At 45.4% G+C, this 26,152-nt stretch overlaps 1 protein-coding gene across 1 annotated transcript; it reads left to right on the forward strand.

Annotated features, from left to right (window-relative positions):
- Nucleotides 1–1,903: 1,903 nt before the first annotated feature.
- Nucleotides 1,904–25,636, forward strand: SART3 (spliceosome associated factor 3, U4/U6 recycling protein). Its single transcript, XM_079949389.1, has 19 exons — nt 1,904–2,143; nt 3,318–3,444; nt 3,872–3,976; nt 4,804–4,988; nt 5,885–5,990; nt 6,478–6,602; nt 11,826–11,981; nt 13,014–13,152; nt 13,730–13,837; nt 14,043–14,120; nt 14,637–14,695; nt 14,847–14,956; nt 16,611–16,723; nt 17,811–17,887; nt 18,363–18,540; nt 20,358–20,821; nt 23,589–23,741; nt 23,922–24,103; nt 24,600–25,636. The coding sequence occupies exons 1-19, from the start codon at nt 1,949–1,951 to the stop codon at nt 24,778–24,780; spliced, it is 2,841 nt and encodes a 946-aa protein (XP_079805515.1). The 5' UTR covers nt 1,904–1,948; the 3' UTR covers nt 24,781–25,636.
- The last annotated feature ends 516 nt before the right edge of the window (nt 25,637–26,152 follow it).

Below are 26,152 nucleotides of genomic sequence, written 5' to 3' on the forward strand. Positions count from 1 at the left end.
ACTGTCTGGATGTTATTGTCATTGCTGTTATTTTTCTTATTACTATCGTTATTATTGCGAGTTTTGATTTGTTGCTTTGTCTGCAGTCCCAATTCCACTTGGGCGCGAATCCTGCTGAATTCAGTTTGATTTACGTCTGAGTAGACATACATATGTACATACATACATAATTCTACTTGAATTCCATCTTTCTAGGGTTCAAACCATGCTCCATGCGGCTTACAACATGAAAAAGCACAATTCCAACGTAACAACAGTAGTCATAAATAATAAATATAACAAAAAACACATAACTAAGCATAAATCAGAGTACTGTAACATCTGAAATTGTTATGTACTGAGTTGAATAGGATCCAAACTGCAGCAGTCTGATTGGTCCTAGAACAATAGGATTCAGAATGCCGCAGTCTGATTGGTCCTAGAACAATGCAGCAGTATGATTGGCTGGCAGGAACCACCCAATCATGCTCCAGATATAAGTGAATCCACAACCTGATTGGCTTACAGTAGAATTCCAGAATTAGCCAATCATGTGCAGCCCATTGTGTAAATAATGTATATAAAGCAGATACTTTGAGGGGACTTTCATTCATTCCTCCTCACCACTATGAGCTGAATAAAGAGCATGAAATCACTTTGCGACTCTGAGTATATTTCAGAAATGAAATACAAAAGATTACAGTCAATAACTGTAACAACCCACCCACCTCCCAACAAAACCTCTTAAAGAATTCCCAAGCCCGAGGCTGTTCAGCGCCACAGCTTTTGTCAGGCCCTCACCCTCCCAGGCCTAGTGTGGGGAAAGCCTGCATCATTTGTACGGCGCTGCTGCCACCCAATGCGTTTTAGATTTGGGGTGCAAAGAAACTGCTTTTTTCTTGCTTTGTTGCCTTTTATTTATTAGAATTGTTTCTATCCCACTTTTCATGTCAGCATCACAAGGCAGGGGACACAAAAACACATTAAACGACATTGAAACTTACAGAAAAAATAGTAGACAGGCCAAAACCTTTATTTGCTGACCATAATTACTGTACTTAATTATTGAGAGCATAAATGTTTAGCAGTCATGAGAGAATGCCATCAGTGTTGGCATCCGCTTTGATTTTACAGTTTTATATGTATTTTTACACTATTTTATTTAATATTTTATTGGGAAGTATGCAAATAATGGGAGTAAATAAATGATTTATTATTTGAAGCAGGTGTGCGTGTGCGTAGAAATACTTTTATTTGTGGCCTGACAAGACTCTGGAGAGGACCCAGCTTTTATGCGTGCCTCTTGGGCCCCCATCACCCAACCAGGGGCTCTGGAGCGAATTTAATGCTGCTTTAAGAGCAGATGCGTCACTGCTTTGGCAAATGGCTTGGCCTATTTTGAAAGTTACAAAGGTAAAGCAACTTCTGATCCTCCACTCAGCGACGAAGCTCCCTCGGAGGCCACTCTAGGGAAAAGGCGAGATATCAGTGTCATACCACACACACAACCCCCCCAAACACACGAGACACAACCAAACTGGAAGGTCTCCTGCGCAAGCTCCTTTCTAGCCAACGGAACCAGAGCAGCTACGCGCTGACACACTCAACATGGCGGCCCCGGCCTGCCTTTCCCTGAGCGATGGAGAGGGTCCTTCTGTCCTTCCTTGAGGCGACTGCGGGGCGCCGAGATTTGGGGAAAGCCCGACATTTATGCCCCTTCGAAAAGAACCAAATGGCGATGCCCTTCACCTGCCGGGGACGCTTCCTGTCCAGCAGCCCTTCTTAAGAGCTCTGCGGGACCGACACCCTCCGCTTTGTTTGTACCAGACGCCTTCGGAGCAGCAGCTGCCTCTATTTTTCAGTCAGGCGTTAGAGCGGGGCAGCCCAGAAGCGCGGCGGGCGAAAAGGCTGGCGGGAGGGGGCCTTTCCTTGAGTGGGAGAAAGGCGCGCGTAGCGGCGGCGGCACAAGATGGCGGCCGTTGGCGGAGCCGCTGAGGAGGAGATGCGGGAGGCGCGGGCCTCGGAAGATGAAGGCGAGAAGGAAGGCGACGGCGAAGAGGAAGAAGCGAATGGGGAGTCCGAGTCCGCGGAGTCCTCCGGGGAAGGCGAGGATGAGGACGCGGAGAAGGAGAACGAGGCCGAGATCCAGCGCCTGGAAGAGCAGGTGAGGGCCGCGCGGGGCGGGGCTGCGGCGGAGAAGGCCACGCCCCCTCCCGAAGCGAGGACGGGGGCCGGGGGGGGGCGAGGAGGGTCGCTTTTGGTTTCTCTCTTCCTGCGTGAGCCTGGACCTCCTTCCCTCCCCTCGCCGTGTGCTTGGGGAGGAGCCCCCCCCCCGGGCCGTGGCGCTCTCAGGGGTGCAGCTGGCAGCACCGAGCTGCCTGATGCCGAGGCACATCGTTTAGTTCGTTATCTTGCGGCCTTTATATCACACCTTTTCATTGTTATAACTTGCTTACTTTTAGGCCACTTCATTCGAGGATCACAGAGCGGTTCGCTTCATAGAAACACAAAGATATGTAACAATAACAAGCAGACATTCCCCTCCCCCCATAGATTCATTGATTAAAGAAAGGCCTGGGAGAGGAGGAATGTTTTTTGCTCAGCACCTAAAGATACGCAACAAAGGCCCCCTTCCCGTGTTGCCACCCTCCAGGCCTCTCTTGGAGGGGGCACGCGAAGAAGGGCCTCCGGTGATGCTTGCGGGGTCCGGGTCAGTTCACATGGGGAGATGTGAGGTAGGTTGGGCTGAAAGTGAGTGGCTGAAGCCCTGGTCTCCCCAGCTCTTAACCACTGTGCCACACTGGCTCCTGTAGGCCTAATTAACTCAGTTTAAAATGTGCAAGAAGTCTTTCCCAGCCCTGCCTGGAGAAAGCAGAGGTTGCACCTGGGACCTTCTACATGCAAACCTGGTATTCTTCTACTGCCCTCCAATGTAGGCAGATCCCCTGTGCCTCTGCACTGAGAGAGAGAGAGAGATCTCCCTGAGGTACTTTTTGAGACCATGTTTTGAGCAAACCATGCCTGACTTTTTGGGGAAGGAGGCCAGCCCTGGGTGATGACATGTACAGAGATGTAGCGGAAGCCATCATAACTAGACAGTGGTGTGCATAGATTTCAGGTTCCTGGTCTATGAGCTGGAGCTGGTGCAAACTGCAACTTAGTGTGCTGTGAAGAAATATCAGGGACTTGAGCATGACCTGAGAGAACGGATGCATAGATTCCCCCTAGAATGATTGTTTGTGGTGCCTTGTTAAGTCAAGAACACACCCATGAGGCTTGACTTCTACCTGTTCTTCCACTAAAAGCTTACAAATAAAACTGTTTTTGTTGTCTTTAAGCTATCCATCAATGTATTTGATTACAATTGTCATCTGGATCTCATAAAATTGCTGCACCAGGAAGGAGAATTAATCAAACTCCGAAGAGCCCGTCAGAAGATGAGTGAACTCTTTCCCCTTACAGAAGGTAGCCTGTTTTTATAGCTTGATTTGCCATAACCTTATGCTATTTATTTTATTTATCATTACATTTATATATCCCACATTTTCTCCAGAGACCTCAAGGGGGCATGCACACTTCTCTCCATTTTATCATCACAAAAACCCTGTGACAGACAGTGACTGGCACAAAAGTCACAAAGTGAGCTTCATGGCTGAGCGGGATTTGAACCCTGGTCTCCCTGGTTCTGGTTCAGCACTCTAACCACTACTCTGCACTGGCTCCTCTACATGATGTGGTGCTGGCTTTAAAAGGGAGTTAGCCTTGTTTCCTATGGATTGCCTATCAAAGGATACTAGTCATAACAGTTATGTGCTACCTCCAAGTTGAAAGGCTGTATGCCTGTTGTGTTTGTGTTCTGTTGATATGAATGTACATATCCTGTATACTGCAGAAATCTGGCTAGACTGGCTGAAGGATGAGATTCGGATGGCTTCAGAAAACTCGGAGAGAGACAAGATCTATGATCTCTTTGAGAGAGCTGTGAAAGACTACATCTGTAAGTTTTCACCTTAAAAAAGATCTAACACCACAAAACATTGACATGTTCCTAAGCCAAAACAGCCTAAACAAGCCACCTAAACTGCAGGATACTAAATTTTAAGCCAGGCAAGTGTAAACTGAAGGCTGATTGTCCGACTCTTTTTAAATATTCCTGGCAGTTTGGGTTGCAAAGTTCTGGGTTCCAAATATTTGCTGTTTATTTCTGTTCTGTACCATGTTGGAAAACATAGTACATGGAGAGAATAATTGGAATGGGGAGAGGAATGAATTCAGGTAGCTCTAGGAGAAGAGCTGAGGGATAGGCAAAAGTGAGGTCCATTTAGGCTGGTTTGTCTTCTGCCTTTGCTCTCCCAATACAGAGATGATTTAGACCCAGGATGGGGAACCTGTAGTCCTCCAGATACTGTTGGACTGCAGTCCCCATCATCCCTGTCCATTGGCCGTGCTACCTGGGGCTCATGGGAATTTGGTGTCCTGCAACATCTGGAGGGCTAGGGGTTCCTGATCTCTGGTTAACGTCCCAAGACGTTATAAATGAGTACAAATGTTGACTGTTGCATTTGCTTTTATCCATGTGTATGCTTGAGCAGTGAAATCTATAAGTTCATCTTTAAAAGAATTGTTTCCACACTCTTCACATAAAATTTACTAGGGTGGCTTACATATAATTCAACAGCAAAAAATACAGTACAGAAGTCAATAATGAAAAAGAGCGGGTAGAACCCAGTTAAAACTGATCACAGTTAAAAGATCTTAAAGCTGCACTTTTGGAATAAATCGCTTGCAGACCTGAGTGGGCAGCATTCTGGTGCTTTTTTCTAGGTCCGGAAATATGGCTGGAATATGCCCAGTACTCGATTGGAGGCATTGGCCAGGAGGGAGGCATTGATAAAGTTCGTTCAATCTTTGAAAGGGCGCTAACGGCTGTTGGTCTTCACATGACGAAAGGAGCTGCCATCTGGGAGGCATATCGGGAGTTTGAAAACGCCATCCTGGAAACAGTGCAGGTAAAGGACCACTGTAGTCTATGCATTGGTAACCTTGAAGATGATTTACCGCCATGTGCTCCATGCAGGGCTCCCCTTGGGCCTGGTTTGGAAGCTCCAGCTGGTGCAGAATGCTGCAGCCAGATTGCTGATGGAGCAACATTGCTCTGGCTGCCATTGAGCCAGATTCAAGGTCCTTGTATTAATTTACAAATCCCTGAACAACTTGAGTCCAGGGTATCTCTGGGACCTCCTGAACCTTTATACAGTATCACAGTTGGATTACTGCGATAGTCTGCAGGAGCGTCATTGGCCCAATCCTGTTGAACACTGCCAGTAGAGATTCAGGAGATGCCTTCTGTGCCAACTTTTTATGTCCAAGCTTATGCAGGGATTTAAGAATACATAATTTGCTTTATGAGCTTAAGTTTTTATGTGTTTCTAATCTAATATATATAACATGCTGATTTTTTTAATGGTATAGCAGTATACAAATACCTTGCTTTGCTACCCTTAATTTGTACTTGTGCGGATGGCAAATCTCCCAAGAAGGGGCTGTATTCTGTTGAGGCGAAAGGATGACTTATTGACTCTCTGGGGAAGTGGGATTTCCTGGTTCCCTGCAAACTCTTTTTGAATAATTGGCCACTAAGAAGTGCAGTGGGGTGGGGGTCAGTAGCCTTCTGAGGGGAGCCTTCATCTGGGGAGGAAGGTCTGCTTTCTGTCCCTATTCCACGGGTGATGGTGCAACTTAGGGGGCCCTATCAGCAGCCCTTGCTGCTTGGGAATTCATTTTGTGTATGTGCACATTTGTTTCTGATGAGGCTGGTGGGCTCCTAGAGGCCTTCCACTCCTTGCTGTATCTCGTAGCCTTGTCTGATGTTCACCAATTGTTTTCTCCCTCTCTCCTTGTGCAGCCAGCAGCCGGCAGCGTTCCATCTGCTGAGCAGCAGCAGACAGTCAGCGCACAGCTTGGAAGGATTCATGTGCTCTTCAGGCGTCAGCTGGGGATCCCACTTCTTGGTAAGAACCTGTGAGCTTTAGTGGCTCCAGTCTGGTGGAACTGCATCTGCTTGGGGTGTGTGCAGTGTGCACTCCGAGACAAATCTAGTGTGATTCTGATCTGGGTGCAAAGCTCTGGGTGCCTTCTCCATTTGAACTTGTGGGGGACTGCAGGCAGTCCTTTTGCAGTGGCAGAGAAAGGACTCCTGCCATCAATAAGGTGTACTGCCCAGAGAGCCTTTGAACACAACTTTCTCTTTTTAAAGGGATCTTGGGGATTTAAGGAAGGAATTGAAGGGGGAGGGGGGAAAGAGGGAACTTCCAATGTGGCATGGGTTTTTTAAGGAAGAATAACTTTTGCTATTGGTTTCCTGTGGCAGAGAAATAAGTCTCAAGTTGGTTGCAATATAATTTTTCATCCTCATGAAAAGAAACTCATTTCAAATGCTGAGAGCCATGCTAAGCAGGTAGGAAATATTCTGAAATGGTTTTTGTTACTTATGCCAAGATATGGAGGCTACATATGCAGAGTATGAAGAGTGGTCTGAGGAGCCAGTCCCTGAAGCAGTGATCAGAAGCTACAAGGCGGCTTTGCAGCAGATGGCTAAATGTAAACCGTACGAAGAGGCCCTGGTAAGGAGCTTCCTTGCTGGGTGGGATGGGGCTGCTCTTTACCAGCTGTGGAAATCATAGAAATGCAGAGCTGGACAGGATCCAAACAGGCTCCGTCCAACTCTACACCTCTTGCAGTGTAAACTTATTTACAGCAAACTTGTATTATTTCTGATGTCACTGAAGCTCAAATACGGTGTGTGTTTTATCTGGCCTCTGATAATGAATTTCTCTCTCTCACATACAGTCACGGGAAAAGGAAAATGCACCCTCTTTGAATTCTGTGATTTTACATATGAAGACATAGTAACAATCATCCTTTCCTTAGCAGGTCTTAAAATGAGGTAAACACAACTTCAGATGAGCAACAACACGTGACATGTTATATATCATGTCATGATTTATTTGAAGCCAAAATGGAAAAGCCATATGTGAAAAACTAAGTACACCTTAGGACTCAATAGCCTGTAGAACCACCTTTAGCAGTATAACATGAAATTAATGTTTTCTGTAGGACTTTTCCTGTCTCTCACGTCATTGTGGAGGAATTTTGGCCCATTCTTCTTTACAACCTTGCTTCAGTTCATTGAGGTTTGCTTGCATTTGTTTATGCACAGCTCTCTTAAGATCCCGGGATGTCCATTTGCTGGGATGTCAATTTGCCAGGATGTCCATTCCTGAGAAGATTGGCAACTGTCTTGAATGTTTTCCACTTTTGAATAATCTTTCTCACTGTAGAATGATGGACTTTACATTGGTTGAAGGTGGCCTTAGAACCCTTCCCTGTTTCATGGGCAGCAGCACTTGCTTCTCTTAGAGCATTGTGTCGTCTTTCCTCCTTGGCATTGAAAACACACCTGAATGCTCCAGATCAGCAAACAGCTAAAACTTTGGCTCTTATAGAGGTGGGCACACTTGCCGATGATCAGTTAAGCAAGGACATTTGATTAGCAGCCCCTGTCTGCTACTTAGCCTTTTGATTCCCATAGAAGCAGTAAGGGTGTACTTAGTTTTTCAGACATGATTTTTCTATCTTGGCTTTATTTTTGTTAAATAAATCATGACACGGTGTAATATGTCATGTGTTGTTGTTCATCTGAGGTTGTATTTACCTAGTTTTAAGACCTACTAAGGAACAAATGATTGCTATTATGTCCAGATTTGTAAAACCACAGAATTCAAAGAGGGTGTACTTTCTTTTCCCCGTGACTGCATTTGTTGTTTTTACTTTACTCCGGGTGGGGGAAGGACTGTGCCTGAGTGCTGGAGCTCCTCTTTTGCTGGCAGAAGGTCCCAGGCTCAATCCCTGATATCTCCAGTTCCAAAAGCCAGCTAGACTAGCGAAAACCCTTCTCTTCTTTGAGGCCTTGGGGAGCTGCTTCCAGCCTCCCCAGCCTGGCACCCTGCAGATGTTTTGGACTGCAGCTTCCATCAACTCCAGCCAGTTGGGCTGGGTGGGGTGGGTTTTTTAACAGTGTTTTTACTGAAACTTTTCAACATACCATATAATAAAACAAACAAACAAATAAAACGAATCTGTTGTGTCAGAGGGAGGTCTGGTGGTGGGGGTAGACCCTACAGGTGAAGAGTTTTGAGATGGGGTGATGCTCGAACCCCTTTCAATCTACACCCCATCCCAAGGGACAGTGGTAGGGTGAGCAGGGATTACCCACCTCTGTCACTGGTGTTGGGCAATGCCAGGTCTATAGGCAATAAAATCGCCACCATGCAGGATTTTTTATCTCGCTTCGGGTTGACCTGGCTTGTGTGATGGAGACCTGGGTACGTGAAGGCGAAGCAGTTGCCTTGCATGAGATAGCACCCCCAGGTTTCTCTGTCCTCCCCCAGTCGTGGACTGTGGGTTGGGGGGGGAGGGGTAGCGTTGTTAATCTCGGAGGATTGCTCTTTCAGGGTTCTGCCAGCACCATCGACCTCTGGCATTGAATGTGTTGGCCTAGTGTGGGGCACCAAGGAGAGCTTGGCTGTCTTGCTGGTGTACTCACCACCTCGCACACCGGCAGCCACCCTGTCAGGCCTGCTGGAGGTGGTGGGAGGCTGGGCCTTGGAGTCCCCTAACCTGTTGGTTTTGGGGGACTTCAGTGTCCATGCTGATGTCACCCCTCCTCTGGACCTGGTGTCTTCCATGGCGACATTATGGCTCTCCCAGTTTGTTTTGGGTCCCACACATCAAGCACGCCACACGCTGGATTTGAACTTTGGTGCGGGTATAGATGTGATCATGTCCTCCCTTGTGGAAGTGCCATGGTCTGATCACTATGCTCTGAAAACCAGGATTGACTTCCCGCCCCCATCCCGCTTGGGTGGCGAGCCAATTTGGGCTCACCCGCGAAAGCTGATGGATCCTGATGGATTTCATCAGGCCTTGCAGGACCCTGCTCCCCCTGGCGGCTCACTAGATAAGCTTGTCGAGAACTGGAATAACCGGCTCCTGGTAGCCATCGATGAGATCGCACTTAAGCGAGGAGCTCTGGAAAATGAAGCAGGACCTCAGACGGCTAGAGCGAGTATGGCGGCGTGCTCGTGGTGGAGCCTCAAGAACATCTTATAGGATGCTTATGAAAGCCTACGAGATGGCAGTGAAAGCTGCAAAGAAGTTTTACTTCTCAGCTTCCATTGCATCCGCTGGCTCTCGCTCGGCACAACTTTTTAGAATAATCAGGTCTCTAACATCCCTAGAGGGACAACCAAATTTAAATACGAATTTGACTCATAGCTGTGAGGCATTTGCAAGCTTTTTTGTGGAGAAAGTCTTGCTGCTCCGCCGTGACCTCCCTGCCAATTTGGATACAGTAACAGCACTGGAGGGCCCTCGACTGTCCTTGGGTCCAGTATTGGACCACTTCGATCGGATGCTCCCTGCGATGTAGACAGATTCCTCCAAGCTGCACTTGCCTCCTTGACCCGTGCCTGTCCTGGCTGATTAGAGCGTGTCCAGAGGAGGTGCGGACTCCCTCTGGGTGAGATCACCATCTTGTCCCTCATCACGGGGACATTCCCAGCGGAGTTGAAGGAAGCAGTGGTGCGTCCGCTCTTAAAGAAAACATCACTAGATCCTTTAGATCTATCCAATTACCACCTGGTTTTGAATCTTTCGTACTTGGGTAAGGTAACTGAGAGAGTGGTTGCTGAACAGCTTGGTAGGTTTCTGGATGAAACATCCGCTCTGGATTCATTTCAGTCCGGCTTTCACCCTGGTCATGGAACCGAGATGGCTTTGGTCGCCCTAACAGATGATCTCCATACACAGCTAGATAGAGGAGAGTTGTGAGTGCTGATTCTTTTATATTTGTCAGCAGCCTTCGACATGGTCGATCACGAACTTTTGGACCACCGCCTTGCCAATGTGGGGAATCAGGGTGGTGCTAGAGGAGTTGTCGCGGCACTATCCTTTCCCCGATGCTTTTCAATATCTTTATGCGCCCCCTTGCCCAGATTGTCTGGAATTTTGTTTTCTTTTTATAAAATTTTTATTGAATTTTCACATTTTATAAACACAGACACACACACACAGACAAAGACAACAATTTTGGACTGGGTTGTCATCAATATGCTGATGACACCCAGCTTTATCTGTTGATGGACAGCCGCCCTGACTCAGCCCCAGACACACTGACCAGATGCTTGGAAGGTGTGGCTGGATGGCTGCATGGGAGCCGGTTGAAGTTAAATCCTTCGAAGACAGAGGTCCTCTGGCTGGGTTGGGACAACATGGGGTTGGGGGGGCAAACTCCCATCTCTTGCGGGGGCTCAATTAGTGCCAGTGCCTTCTGTCAAGAGTTTGGGTGTAACCTTCGACGCCTCTCTTTCTATGGAGGCGCAGGTTGCAGCCACAGTAAAGGTGGCATTTTTCCATCTCCGCCGTATTAGGTAGTTGGTCCCTTACCTTTCTCGCCCTGATCTGGCCACAGTGATCCATGCGATGGTCACCTCCAGGCTTGATTATTGTAACTCACTCTATGCGGGGCTGCCCTTGAAGCTGACCCAGAAACTCCAGCAGGTGCAGAATGCAGCAGGGTCCTTACAGGGTCCTTGCCGCGGGATCTCATTCATCCAGTGCTTTACCATCTGCACTGGCTCCCGGTGGAGTACAGGGTCAGGTTTAAGGTGCTGATTTTGACCTTTAAAGCCCTATGTGGCCTAGGACCCTCATACCTATGGGACCACCTCTCCTGGTATGCCCCGCGGAGGACCTTAAGGTCCATAAATAACAACACTTTGGAGGTCCCAAGCCTCAAGGAGGTTAGATTGGTCTCAACTAGGGCCAGGGCCTAGATTTGACATCTTTCTGCAGGGCCTGCAAGATCAAGCTGTTCTGCCTGGCCTTTGGCTTGGATTCACTCTGACCCCTTATATGGGATTTGGTATATAAATTTTCCCTTGGCTTTTTTGCTGGCCCATGTAGGACCAGCATGAATAGCTGGCTAGGATGAATATCTGATGTTTCCTCCCTTTATGGTCTTGATTTATGGGCTACTACTAAGCTGTATTTTAAGCCGTATTTTAATTAACTGTTCCCCCCCCCATTACATTTTATGTAATTTATATTCAGCGTTAGCTGCCCTGAGCTTGGCCCTGGCTGGGGTATAAATAAAATTATTTATTATTATTATTATTATTATTATTATTGTTGTTGTTGTTGTTGTTGTTGTTATTTTATTTTATTATTTTATTTTACTATTTTATTATTCAAAATAATAAAAAGTGTTCACTCCAGGATGGTATCCAGCTATTTTCCAATACAATATCCAGCTTCTCCTCATTCTGCTAGGCAATGTTTTCCTGATCTTCAACCCCAGACATCCAAAGTTAAATGGGGCTCTCCAGTCAAACTAAATGTCAAACATAGTCTTCCTCCAGTCCAGTATATCAACTTAACAAAACAAAACAAAACAAAAACCATCCAACATTAGGAAAAATCCATAGTTATTCACTTGTTGTATATTCATTAATTCATTTCTTAGTGTGCTGATGATTTTATTTGTGTGAACTACATTTGTAATGCATTTTGCTATGAGACTTATTGGTAGAAAATGCTGAACACATGTAAATAAATCAAGTCCTTTCTCCACCAGCTGTTCCTATTTTATTTCTAAGCCGCCTTGAGTCTCTGTCAGGGAAAAAGGTGAGGTATAAATAAATATATGCTGCTGCTACTACTACTAATGATAATTTCATAACATCCTGAAATGGTTCCCTTCCTCCCCCCACCCCCTTTAATTTCAGCTAGTAGCTGAGACGCCAAAGCTGGCAGAATACCAAGCCTATATAGAGTTTGAGACGAAAGCCGGAGACCCGGCTCGCATTCAGCTGACCTATGAGCGTGCCCTGGCGGAGAACTGCCTTGTGCCAGACCTCTGGGCTCGTTACACGCAGTATCTGGTAAGGAGCCCTGAGAGAGTTTCTCTGAGCCTCCTGAGAGGCCCCTTTCTTGTAGTCTAAGGCCACTAGTTTTAACCAGAGCTGTGTTGCTTGCTATAAGAAATTTAAAATGCTTCTCCAAAGAGATCCAGACCCCATGAATGTGCAGTGCAGATTTGCATGATTGCTCTTGATTCTGTATAGTTTATTCTGATTTTGCTCATTGTGGGGAGGGGGCTTCTGAATCACAGGCATCTTATTTTAGCTTCTTCTTTGGCGTAATGTGGTTTTAGCAGATGTCACCTGCTTTCAAGTGTATCTTCTCCATGTGGCCTAGAATCTTGAGCAGAGACCTTCACAAAGTAGAAGTTCAAAACAGATTGGGAAACATATGTCCTTGAGAGATTAACAAATAAACTAAGTGCGAACAGAGATGGCTTTACTCTGGTGTGGTTTAATTCAGTAGCATATGCTAGTATTCTAGGAAACAAGCAATCCCTCCCATCAGTATTTTGTTCAATTTGGTTTATCTAAATTTAAATTTAAACATAAATTATTATCCTCACTTTGAACACCCCTTCCCCATTTATCACCAACACTTTATATTGTTTCATTGGTAACATAAGAGGAAAAATCACTATTACTCTCTCTCTTAATCTGAGCACAACCACAAGGGCTCCTGATTAGGCTTTTAGTTATGTGATGTTGAATGTTATGTGTTAACTCAGTTCTATCCTGTTTCCCCTTTGTTTTGGTTTAAACCAATTTGCAAATTAAAAACTTACACATGAACCGCTAATAATGAACCATATGCTGTAGATATTATTGCAAATTTATGCCACTGTTTTTGTGATACACAAACGACACAAAAAGGCTGTTTATTTTATAGCCTTTATTATTTCTATGATCCTTATTTATAAAACCCAATAAAAAGTTATTCATAAAGCAGAAAGTGACACCAAGAGGCCATGTTCTGTGCACCTGTGGAACTGAGCGCGCGCACACACACACACACACACACACACTAACTTTGGCATCGGCTTTGTCTTGCAGAACAGGCAGCTGAAAGTGAAGGAGCTGGTGCTTTCCGCCCATGAGCGAGCCGTCAGGAATTGCCCGTGGACTGTCAAGCTGTGGAACCAGTACCTCCTGGCCATGGAGAGGCATCATGTTGAGCATGAGCTGATTTCAGGTAAAGAAGCACTCAATTTAATGGAACACAGACTTACCTTACACTGGGTGTTATGCAAGCAGTGACGATGGTTCACACAAGGCCTCCGTCCGTTTTGTCTTGGCTGTGGTGCTTCTATTGACGCTGAATGGCCCTGGCGGAAGGGCTCAGTTGGTAGAGCATCTGCTCTACAGGGAGAAGGTCCCTGCCTGCCTCTCCAGGCAGGGCTGCCTGAAGCGCTGGAGAGCCACTGCCAGTTAGAGTGGGCAACACTAGGCTCTAGATGGGCCAGTGGACTGAATCTGTCTGGCAGTTTCCTGTGACTGTAGCCAGCCCACACCCTCCCTGCCATTGGGAGAACGGAAGGCTCTGAGGGAAGTCTTAAGCTTGGTCACTCCCAAATCCAGGAGCTGAACTCCAAATGTCACCCTGCTTCCAATGGGAGGATACAGTCATAGAGTTGGAAGGGACCCAAAGGGTCAATCAGTTCAGCCCCCTGCAATGCAGAAATTAAAGCTAAAGAATTGACCAGGTAGGGTAGGGTGGGCAGATCACAAAAGCCCCATTCATGCCGCTTGCTTTTCTTTCTTGTGTTTAGAGAACTTTGAAAAGGCTTTGAATGCTGGCTTCATTCAAGCTACTGACTATGTGGAAATCTGGCAGGCGTACTTGGATTACCTGAGGAGAAGGGTGGATTTTACTCAAGGTAAAATTTAATACGGTGTTGGAGAATCTTCTAATAGTCCTTTGGGCAATTGCTGTATTTCTAGACTTAGTTCCTACAGCCAGTCAGTGAGGTAGCCATCCTGTCTCTGGTCTCTGCCACTTTAGTACAGAAACAGCACAGCAGAAAACTCTTATGAGCATTTTGGTCTCTGAATGGTGCGCTTCTTTCACTTGGTCTTTTTCAGACTCCAGTAAAGAGCTGGAAGAACTTCGGTCTGCATTTGCCCATGCAATAGAATACTTAAAGCAAGAAGTGGAAGAACGTATGTTGGGGCTTCTATTTTTAAAAAGGATATGTTTATTTTGGGGTTATGAATGCATACAGCACTGAAAGCTTCTGATGCAATTTGTGACCCCTGCTTACTTGCCCAAGCCCTTTCAGACCCTCTTGGGTGCCGTACTCATAAGATGGGGCCCTCCTGATGGTTCCACCTCCCTCAGAAGTTCAAGTGGTGGTGGCCCAGGAAAGGGCCTTTTCTGTGGCAGCCCCTAAGCTGTGGCATTCCATCCTCACTGAGGTGCCTCTGGTAGTTTCACTATACAGCTTCCAGAAAATGATGAAGACGCACCTCTTTACCCTGGCTTTTGACACTTGAGATGTATGCTTTCAGGACCCTCCCTATTCTTGTGAATGTAATTCCAAATTACCTGCCGGTCATGGGTGGGCAATCAATTTTATAATAATAATACCCAAGACCTTTCCTTATCAGAGCTTTATTTGCCACTTCCTATGCTGTTCCAATCTTATAGGAATCATACTTTCCCTACTTTGCCCACAGGCTTTAGTGAGAGTGGGGATCCTTCATGCACCGTAATGCAGACCTGGGCGAGGATTGAGGTAACCTTGGCTCATTCCACCATGGTGTATGTATTGCTCTGCTTTTGGGGTTGGGGGGTTGTGAGTCTAAAAGGATGTGCTATTCTTATCAGAGCTTTAAAACGCTGCCCTTTCTTTGGATGTTGGGCATCCTCTTGTTTCTCCTTGTTAGGCTCGCCTGTGTAACAACATGCAGAAGGCACGAGAACTCTGGGACAGCATCATGACCAAGGGCAATGCCAAGTATGCCAACATGTGGCTGGAGTACTACAACCTGGAACGGTAAGAGATTTGGCAGCTGGACCTCTTTTACGGCTTCCCAGGTTCCTGTTCAGAAACCCTACAGTTAAGAAAACAATCATTCAGATCTCATGCCGGGTTTTCTCTTTGGCAGCCTTCCCTAACCCTCAAGATTTGTTTGTTTATATCTTTATTTCATAAAATTTGTATACTGCTTGATTGTAAAAACAAACACCCTCAAAGCAGTTTAAAAAAAGATAATGCAATAAAATCAAGAAAAAAGTACAGCCATACTTTATAACATTCAGGGGTTAAAATACTAAAACATTAAAATTATGTCTACTTTCCAAGCATCTGGGTACATTTGTTTAAACAATGTTCTTAGCAGGCACCAAAAAGAGTACAATGAAGTCAGCTGCTTGATATCAATATCAAGGAGTTCCAAAGTGTAGTTGCTGCCACACTATAATGTTAGACTATGAGGCCAATAATCGCTGGCATTGGCTGGATCTGATACGAGTTGGAGTCCAGAAGAATCTGGCGGGAACCAGGTTGGGGAGGACCTGAATATCGTATTACCTTTTTGTGGGGTCAAAGTACTTTTGGATTTTAAGCCGTGTCTGGAGCTCTCCCAAGTGTCCTAACACCCCAGAGGACAGGATCACACTTCAAAACGACCTTGACAGATTAGAGCCCTGGCCCAAACAAACAAGATGAATTTTAACAGGGAGAAATGTAAAGTATTGCACTTGGGCAAAAAAAATGAGAGGCACAAATACAAGATGGGTGACGCCTGGCTTGAGAGCAGTACGTGTGAAAAGGATCTAGGAGTCTTGGTTGACCACAAACTTGACATGAGCCAACAGTGTGACGTGGTAGCTCAAAAAGCCAATGCAATTTTCGGCTGCATCAATAGGAGTATAGCATCTAGATCAAGGGAAGTAATAGTGCCACTGTATTCTGCTCTGGTCAGACCTCACCTGGAGTACTGTGTCCAGTTCTGGGCACCACAGTTCAAGAAGGACACTGACAAACTGGAATGTGTCCAGAGGAGGGCAACCAAAATGGTCAAAGGCCTGGAAACGATGCCTTATGAGGAACGGCTAAGGGAGCTGGGCATGTTTAGCCTGGAGAAGAGGAGGTTAAGGGGTGATATGATAGCCATGTTCAAATATATAAAAGGATGTCACATAGAGGAGGGAGAAAGGTTGTTTTCTGCTGCTCCAGAGAAGCGGACACGGAGCAATGGTTCCAAACTACAAGAAAGAAGATTCCACCTAAACATTAGGAAGAACTTCCTGACAGTAAGAGCTGTTTGACAGTGGAATTTGTTGCCAAGGAGTGTGGTGGAGTCTCCTTCTTTGGAGGTCTTTAAGCAGAGGCTTGACAACCATATGTCAGGAGTGCTCTGATGGTGTTTCCTGCTTGGCAGGGGGTTGGACTCGATGGCCCTTGTGGTCTCTTCCAACTCTATGATTCTAAGTGTTCTTGCACGGGTTCTATTTGTTCCCAGTGTGCCTTTCTGGCCTTTGGGCCTCTCCCAGGTTGAAAGCTTGGGTCCAACATGAGTCCACAGGCTGCAGTTAGTGAAATTATTTGGACGCCACTCATGAAGCATAAATGTGCTACAAGAACAGACAGGCTGTGCTTGATGTACATTTGCAGCTGCCAAACCCTTCTTTCCCTCCGATTCCAGGGCACATGGCGACACCCAGCACTGCAGGAAGGCCTTACACCGGGCTGTGCAATGCACAAACGACTACCCAGAGCATGTCTGTGAGGTGCTGCTTATGCTGGAGAGAATTGAAGGTCAGCTGCTTTTGTGAAGCTATTGTGTGTATTGCGTTTGTAGTGGCTAAAACCCTGATTGGCTGAACTGCTGTGGTGTCACAGAATGTTCTAAAGCTCTTCACTAGGGAAGCAAGGGGGCTTCGGTCCTGGCTTCCTCTTTCTCTTGGTGTGATTTGTATGTTGTTTTCTTGTCAGGAGCCCTTCATTGGAAAATAAACTAGACCCTGCAGCAAAAAAATGATTTTCTCCACTAGTTTTCCATGTTCTCCCTCCCAGTGGTCAATATTTTGTGCCTGCTGGGCATGCTCAATCTTTATTGGCCTGTTTTCTGTCCCTGCCCCATAGTTAAATTTCTTGCTCGCTTGTGCTGGGACACACTGTGCCCCAGCTGCCAACCATATTAAAAACTTAGATTTCTCCAATAATTTCTGTGGGTTGCCTGAAACTTCTGTCTCTGGTGATTCTTTAAAAATGGCTTCTCAGTGTGAGCTAGGAAGTCATCTCCCAAGACAATGAGATGTTTTTTTCTCTACTGTGCTTCTTCCTTTTCTAGCCCCTGCATTCTGTTCCCCCCTCCTACAGCATTCTGTGCCATCTAGTTATTACCTGACTCTTTTGGGGTTTTTACAAACTTTCTTTAAATGATTTTTTGCTTCTCTGTAAATCTCCCCAAGTCTGTTGATGCCCTTTTCTTATGTGTGAGAAGACTAATTTTATTTATTTATTCAGGTTATTTATTTATTCATTCAGGTTATTCAGGCATGCCTCACAAAGTGGTTCACATAAAATAATTACAACAATAAACATCACTTTTTTAGCTGTTTACCTTCCTGCCACAGCAGTGCCTAATTATCTACTTGCACTGGTGTGCTTTTGAACTGCTAGGTGGGCAGGAGCTGGGACCGAACAAAGGGAGCTCACCCCGTTGTGGGGATTTGAACCACCGACCTTCTGATCAGCAAGCCCAAGAGGCTCAGTGGTTTAGACCATGCGCTATCTGCGTCCCTTGGATATTGCATATTGGCAATGTATACCCAGTTCTGAAGGAGGCATATGCAGAATTGGCAGATGGTTGAAAAAAATAAAATCCTTCTCTTTCTCTCAGGCACTTTGGAAGACTGGGATGCAGCTGTTCAGAAGACAGAAAACCGGCTTGCTCGAGTTAATGAGCAAAGAGTTAAGGTCAGGATACATGCATCTTTTTAAATCTCCTGTTGTAGCTTTTCCCAACCTAGTTCCTTCCAGGTGTTTTGGACTATGAATACAATTGGCCCCATCCTGCACCTGGTTGGGAAGTCTTCCTTATTCAAACATAGTGCTCCTTCCTTGCTTTTTAAAGACATATTTTTAATTGCAGACCCTGCAAATTAAGCAAAACTTTCACTAAAGCTAGGGTGGGATGAGGTCTCCTGTGGTTCAGGTAGCGACAGGGTTTTCTGCTATTTATTCATTTTATTTTATTAATTTACAGTATATACTGGTCTTTATCCCTCATTATTGTCCAGCAGCAACTTGGATTAGTTCAATTGGGTGGGAAGGAATCTGGATCTGAAGGTGCAAGGCCTGGGGGTTCCTCTGCTTCTTAGGGCACAGGAGTCTGTTAGGAGGCCACGGCCTCAGTTGAACTTTTTTCTCACACCGTTGCATCTGTTTGTAGATTGCTGAGAAGGAGGCTGTCCTGGCAAAACAGGAGGCACAGCGAGCCGAGCAGCAGAAGCCATCACGGGCAGAGAAGAAGAGGGCTGCCAAAAAGTCCAGGAAGCTGAAAACCGGAGAGAAGCGCAAGGCCGACAGTGATGATGGCGAATGGGGGCGGGAGGAGGAGGAGGAGGAAGGTACTGGCTCCACCTGTTTGTATTTATTTCACAAAACGTATGTACTGCAGTGCATTTTATGTGGGGCTTCCCTCGCGCTTGATCCAGAAGCTGCAGTTAGTGCCTTCCCTTATATGTGTCCACTCAATCTCTTTGGTTGGCGGAACTGGCACTGTTAGCGGTGCCACAGAATTACCCGTTCAGCATTTGTAAGAAACTTTTAGTGTGGCAGCACCTGCACTTAGCTTCTCCCTGCCTGTCCCTGTCAAGCAGGGGGCTTCATGGTACGCTTTTCAGCACCTGATAAAACCATTTTAGCCTATGCAGGTGTCAGGGTGGATTTGATTTAAATCAAATCAATATAAATCACAGTTTAAATCACTAGTCAGTAAGACTTGATTTAAGTCATTTTTTTTTACAGAAAGACTCATTCTTGCTGGTATAATCTTAATATTTACAATCAGATGTAGGCTTCATTTTTGGAATAATAAGTTTTCAGAGTGATTTTTACAGTTGTATCAAAAATTACTGATTTGGTTATACTATTAGAAATACATAGACAGATAATTATGAAATGATTGTGAGGTTTAATAAGTTAACTTTATATTTGTATAACTTTTCTGCTGTACTTTATTGGAAGAAGAAAAATAATCATTTCTTTAATAACAATTTAAACAATTTATTTAACTAAAACAATAACATTATAGCATATGTATCCATGTTTGTTAACTGATGTGGCGTTAAACTTTTTTTTTAAAAAAACTTAGACTGAGTTTTAGCACACATGAAAAACTTATAACAAATCCTTATTTCCTGATGGATAGCTTTTGGACTATAATGTAACTTAAATAGAAAACTATCTTTAGAAATATTTTTCCTCCAGAAGCATTTTATTTTAAAAATCCAATTTAAATTTTTAAAAAATCTGATTTAAAAAAAATCTAAAAAAAATGTCATTGATTTTTATTCACCCTGGCAGGTGTTCGGAAAGCTGATACAAGTTCTAACTTGTTTTTAGTCTATTGTTATTTTAACTTTCCATATGTCTTAAATTATTGTTAATTTTTCTAAGTTACAATTTTATTGCTTCATCATTTTTGAAAACTGCTTGGAGGATTTTGGACAGTCAAGTGGTTTATAAATTTTATGAGTAAAATAATTGCACCACTTGAATGATTTTTTAAAAAAGCAAAGCAGTTTACAAAAGGATAAAACAAAATTATCTGTAAAATCAAAGTTAACCATTTAAAACATTTGAGTAACTAATTAAATAGTATCCTGTGCACAGCTGCTAGGGAGCTAGTGCTTTGAATTTGGTAGAACATCTGAGTAAACATAACAGATTAAAGTAAAAAAGCGACCTGCATCTTTTCCCTCTCCCCAATAAATTGTGCAGCTTTGGTCTTCTGCATGGAACGCCCTAAACAACGACTACTTGGCAGAGGCTTTCTAGCCAGTGGGAGAGACAGAACCATCCCTCTCTTCCTGGTTTTTCTGCCTGCTTCATTAGTGTTTTCAAATAGTACCATAGTGCTGTAAATGTGTGGTGTGACTGTGGCTTCAGTGTTTGCTGCCCAGTTTTCCCTTGCCTTCCTTCTGTGGACACTGGAGCAACAAGGCCAATGGCTGCCCCCTCCTGCTCCTTAACCCCTTTTTTGTGTGGTTTTCATAAATTAGTTCCAGTACGTGCAGTGGGATGTGAAGCGATAGCCTCAGGTGGAACTTCCTCCTTCTCTTTCATAGCCTCTGCGTAATATTTTGTACTGCAAAAGCCTGTATGTGGCAATGGAGCCACTTCAGTTGGGAATGTCTCAGTCGTTTAATGTCTCTTTGACCAGCTGAACAGCCCAGCAAGAGGCACAAGACAGGGGGCGGTGATACTTTGGCTGAAGAGGAGGTTGAAGACATGGAGATGGAAACAGGGCTCTTTGGAAAGAACATGCCCACAAATGCAGGTTTGGGACCCAAGGAGGCTGCGACAGCGGCCGCTTCCAAGTGGAAAGACACCCCCAAAACCTTTCATGACAGCGAAAAGGACAACGTCACTGTCTTCGTCAGCAACCTCTCCTACAGCATGGCAGAGCCTGAGGTGAAGCTGAAAGATCTCTTTGCAGACTGTGGGGATGTGGTGGAGGTCCGTCCCATCTTCACCAACAAAGGGATTTTCCGGGGCTACTGTTACGTGGAATTCAAGGAAGAGAAGTCAGCACTGAAAGCCCTCAGCCTAGATCGGACAAATGTGGAGGGAAGGCCCATGTTTGTGTCCCCGTGCGTCGATAAGAACAAGAATCCAGAGTTTAAGGTATACCTGCCTCCTTCCTTAAGCTGCTAACCCCATTGCTGGTCTCTGGGTATCGGGTGAGGAAGTCAGGTGGGGCAAAGACCATTGTGGTGCAGCTGTGGCAGGACTGGGGAGCATGTTGCCACTCACTGGTCATGCTGGCTCAGGTTTGTCAAGGACTGCTCCCCAAACCCTGGGTACCAGGCCTTGGTGACTTAGCTGGATCTGGTTTTCAGAGTCTACCACTCACCCTGTAAAGTATGCTGACGCCACCCCTTCAGCCAGCCCGGGTCAGGGAGACCCCCAGACCTTACTGGACACCACTAAGGTGTCTAGAGAAGCAAGAGCTGAGGAGGAGGCTCTCTGCTCCATGAACCCCTCAGGGTCATCAGCTTACAAGCAAGCAAGAAGTTCGGAACTGGACTTTAGTACCCCAAGGCTTCACCCAAGTAGATCAACCCCAATTTTAAATTTGGTAGATTTATTAAGAAATAGTAAAATAAAATAAAAGGTGGTTGTTGTTTAGTTGTTTAGTCGTGTCCGACTCTTTGTGACCCCCTGGACCAGAGCACGCCAGGCACTCCTGTCTTCCACTGCCTCCCGCAGTTTGGTCAAACTCATGCTGGTAGCTTCAAGAACACTGTCCCACCATCTGGTCCTCTGTTGTCCCCTTCTCCTTGTGCCCTCAATCTTTCCCAACATCAGGGTCTTTTCAAGGGAGTCCTCTCTTCTCATGAGGTGGCCAAAGTATTGGAGCCTCAGCTTCAGGATCTGTCCTTCCAGTGAGCACTCAGGGCTGTTTTCCTTCAGAATGGATAGGTTTGATCTTCTTGCAGTCCATGGGACTCTTAAGTCTCCTCCAGCACCATAATTCAAAAGCATCAATTCTTCGGTGATCAGCCTTCTTTATGGTCCAGCTCTCACTTCCATAGAGTGGTAACTCGGGTTACAAATGTTTCAGGTTACAAATGCTTCGGGTTACAGACTCCGCTAACCCGGAAGTAGTACCTCGGGTTAAGAACTTTACTTCAGTATGAGAACAGAAATCGTGCTGCGGCAGTGGGAGGCCCCATTAGCTAAAGTGGTACCTCAGACTAAGAACAGTTTCAGGTTAAGAACGGACCTCCGGAACAAATTAAGTTCTTAACCAGAGGTACCAATGTACATCACTACTGGGAAAACCATAGCCTTAATTATACGAACCTTTGTTGCCAAGGTGATGTCTCTGCTTTTTAAGATGCTGTCTAGGTTTGTCATTACTTTTCTCCCAAGAAGCAGGCATCTTTTAATTTCGGGACTGCTGTCATGAAATAAAAGGTTGTAGCATCAAATGGGCCCAAAAGGGCCATAAATGTTCACTTAGAAGTCTAATTGACAAAGTAGTTGGGAATAAAACCAGAATAAAATAACAAAGCTAACCTATCCCAATTCCAAACCTTCCGTAGAGTATTGAATTTCAGTTGTAATTCATTGTATGGGGGCAGGGGGTGACCTCCTAGGTGTTGCAAAGAGACAGGAAAGGGAAAGGGAGTGCCGCAAACATGAAAACAGGCTGGCTTTACAGTAAGAAGCATGGTAATGGGCATCTCAGGCCTGCTTTACTTAACTCTTTGAAATGAGGGCAACCAATGTGTCCCACTGGATGTTGCTTGGCGGCAGCTCCCCTCATCCCTCCCCTCTGGCCATGTTGGCCAAGAGAATGGCATTGGCTCCCCCTGCTCTAAACTCCTTTCTCTTACGTGCAGGTTGTCGTCTGCTTTTCTTCTACTTGTTTTTTTTTTTTTTGAAAGAAAAAAAACATTTGCAGCTTCCTTTCCTCTTTGTTCTCACCCTCTCCCTCCTCCCTAACTGCAGTTAGTCTGCACTAAGATGGCTCCTGCAGGGAGCCTGTGGACAAAGGCAAGCTGGCTGCCAGACGGGGACACACACACACTCACTCACACACACACACACTCACACACACAAAATACAGTGGTACCTCCAGTTGTGAACGGGATCTGTTCTGCGCATGTGCGCGGTGCGATTTTGCACATGCGTTAAGTGCGATTTAGCGCTACGGTGCATGTGTGAGCAGCCAAACCTGGAAGTAACCCTTTCCGGTACTTCCGGGTCGCCACGGGACGCAACCTGAAAAAACGTAACATGAAGTGGACGAAACATGGGTATGACTGTATATAGTTTCTCCCAAGACCGTCAGTGTACAGTTCTAGGCATTTGAATTTTAAGATCATAGTTGGGCAATACGTAATTGGGACAAATCAAAGTGCTATGAAGTGCCGTAAGCTTTTGAGTTCTTCAGCCAAAATGTAAACTTAAAAGTTCTGGAGACCTCAAAAGCTTACCACACTTCGTGGTCCCAATCAAGGTATTGCCCAGCTGTGGATGTGAGCCCCCACCCCTAAAGATCAACACAACTTCCATTTTTTGAATTTTAAGATGTGAAACTGAAATCCTGCATACAGTGGTACCTCGGGTTAAGTACTTAATTCGTTCCAGAGGTCCGTTCTTAACCTGAAACTGTTCTTAACCTGAAGCACCACTTTAGCTAATGGGGCCTCCTGCTGCTGCCGTGCCGCCGGAGCCTGATTTCTCTTCTCATCCTGAAGCAAAGTTCTTAATCTGAGGTACTATTTCTGGGTTAGCAGAGTCTGTAACCTGAAGCGTATGTAACCCGAGGTACCACTGTATATGTTTTTTATTAAACCCACACAACTTTGAATAGATTGGATCTTTCTCAAACACTGCTTGTTTTTGGAGTTTTAGAAATTCTGATTTCTCTTCCCTCAAGGTGTTCAAGTATAGCACTGTCCTGGAGAAACACAAGCTATTTATCTCCGGATTGCCTTTTTCCTGTACTAAGGAGGAACTGGAGGAAGTGTGCAAAGCCCATGGGAGTGTGAAGGAGATCCGGCTGGTCACAACTCGTGCTGGCAAACCCAAGGTAGGCCTTGACCACCACTAGTGGTTTGAGCAGATTCCCCAAGAGAGAGACCATATTGGGGAGTGGCTTTTAAAAAGTTTGGTTGGAGAACTGTATTTGGATCATTGTCCAAGTTGCCCATTAAGAGGTACAGGAAATGCAGTGTGCTGCCTTCATAGCACATCTTCTCTTTACCGTTAGGGCCTAGCCTATGTGGAATTCGAGAATGAGATGCAGGCCTCCCAAGCAGTGCTGAAAATGGATGGCCTGACAATCAAAGATCAAATCATTAAGGTGGCAATTAGCAACCCGCCTGCCCGAAGATTCCCTGAGAAGTCTGAGGCAGCAGGGAGAGCCATGGGACCCCGGCAGATCTATGGCGCGTGAGTATATTTTGAGTGTGGTCTCCTCCTTCAGGGAGTGCAGTATGGCTTGCACCCTGCACAGCAGCACAACATCTTCTAGGACACCTTTTTCTCTCCCAAGCCTTGTCACTTAAAAAAAAAAAGAGAGACCTCTGGGCTGAAGAATACTGAATCCAGTGGTGCCAATGGGTAATTCTCATAGTAGTCAAGACTTCTGTGTTGTGCAGACGTGACCAGAAAAGAAGCCTTGTGTCTCCTGAAAGCCCTTCGCAGAGAGGCTCTTACTTGGCATCAAAAACAAATAAATGATGGCATCTTTATTTTCTTTTCAGGACCATGTAAAACCTTACCCAGGCACTTGGGTCTTAGGTGTGGCTTATGTCTTCTCATGGCTAGACATACAGTAGTAGTAAAAACAGTTGAATCTGCACAATGAATGCAAGGCACAGAATTTTAGCATGCAGTAAGCAAAGCCCCCAACATTTATATCTCGTTTAATCTGTTCTTTCAAAAGCCGCGGCAAAGGGAGAACCCAGCTCTCGATGGTCCCTCGTGCTCTGCAGCGCCAGAGCACCCCCATCGCCAAGGCAGAGAATGGAATGGCCCAGAACCCGGCAGCGCCATCCCTCCCCATGGCAGAGGAGCCTAAGAAGATGTCTAACGCAGACTTTGCCCGGCTGCTTCTGAACAAGTGAGCAAGTTGGGGGGGGGGTGTTGTGGGCGCCAGTGAGAAAAACAGGCAGCTGGTGACCACCGCCCACTTCTCTAGACTTCCACACCTACCAAGCTATACAGAGCAGGGAGCTGCTGATATGGGAATGGTCTGATTTTTCTCTGAGAATCAGGTGTACTTTGCGGGCAGGAGGGGAAATCCTGGTTGAAATGGCTTTAAATGCTCCCTCATATTGAGGGATGTGATGAGGGATGTAAATTCACTTTAGAGGTGGCTCATGATGCTTCATGGAGCTTCTTTCTTTTTTTAAGGGAAACTTTTTGACAAATGAGAAGTTTATAATGTGAACGCTTATGGCTCTAAGTTTATACAAGTCCTATGGCAGGCTCAGATCCAGTTTGTTGGGGCAGCTTCTCTGTTTCACCTGCAAGTACACTTTACAAACACCCAGACACCCTCAGATCTGTGGCATTACTCATCTCCTCCTCCTATGAAAAGTTATAAATAGCAGATGCTAGTAACTTCACCGTAATGGCCTATTTTAGTACTGGGGTGCCAGGGGTAAGAATTTCTATTGACCATTTGCTCAAGTTGGTCTGCTTTTTTAAAAAATAGATGTATCTATCTAAATATTTGAGTATTTGTAAAGATGTGCCAGACCATTATTTTTCAGCTTTGACACGATACTAGAAGGATCACTTGTAAACTCGGATGTGTTGCCTCTGTGGACCATTTGGCTTTTTGTTTGCCAAAGATCTGTACTTGTCTATATCTTGTTTCTTTGTTTTTTGGCTTTAGACTTTCGTTTGGTTTTGTACACCATGTGAAGTGTAAGACTATGTTCCTACTCCAGGCTCCATTAAAACAAGTTCTTGAAAGCTGCCTGGGGCCTCTTGCTTGTGTGGCTGTGAAGACACTGCCTTTGTGTCTTAGGCTGCAGAAGACGGGCAAGAGCCCTTTCAAGCAATACAGGGGCAGCCAGTGTTCTGCCCACCACTGACTAGGGCTGATAGATGTCCAACACTGGACAGTGTGCCCTGTTGACTCTACAGATTTAATGGAACTCTCCCTTAAGCGGCCTGTAAGAGCATGATGGACTTCAATACCCGTTGAAAGAAATGGGTTACTTTGCAAAACATGCTTAATCACCTGGCAAGGAGGAATCCAGAAACACATGCTCCAAATTTGTCAATGGATATGAACCAGCTGGCTGCTATTTTACTACAGCTTCCAACTGCTGCAGTCTCTGGAATTTAGAGCATTTAGAGAGCATCAGGTTGACAAAGATGATTTAGGAAACTAATGCAACATCTGAATTTCTCCCTACCCGCTTCCTGGTAAATGGAAGTCACAAGTTTGGACTTTGTGGTAGAGTGGGATTTTGGCACTTTTAG

Source organism: Podarcis cretensis, assembly GCF_951804945.1.
Source record: "Podarcis cretensis genome assembly, chromosome: 13".
Lineage (NCBI taxonomy): Eukaryota > Metazoa > Chordata > Lepidosauria > Squamata > Lacertidae > Podarcis > Podarcis cretensis.

Bases quoted from the DNA above. Each gene is read 5' to 3' on its own strand.
- SART3 (XM_079949389.1), top strand. From the start codon at position 1,949: ATGGCGGCCGTTGGCGGAGCCGCTGAGGAGGAGATGCGGGAGGCGCGG. The intron at 3,445-3,871 runs GTAGCCTGTTTT...TGTATACTGCAG, and splicing joins ACTCTTTCCCCTTACAGAAG to AAATCTGGCTAGACTGGCTG. The intron at 14,121-14,636 runs GTATGTTGGGGC...CTTTGCCCACAG, and splicing joins AAAGCAAGAAGTGGAAGAAC to GCTTTAGTGAGAGTGGGGAT.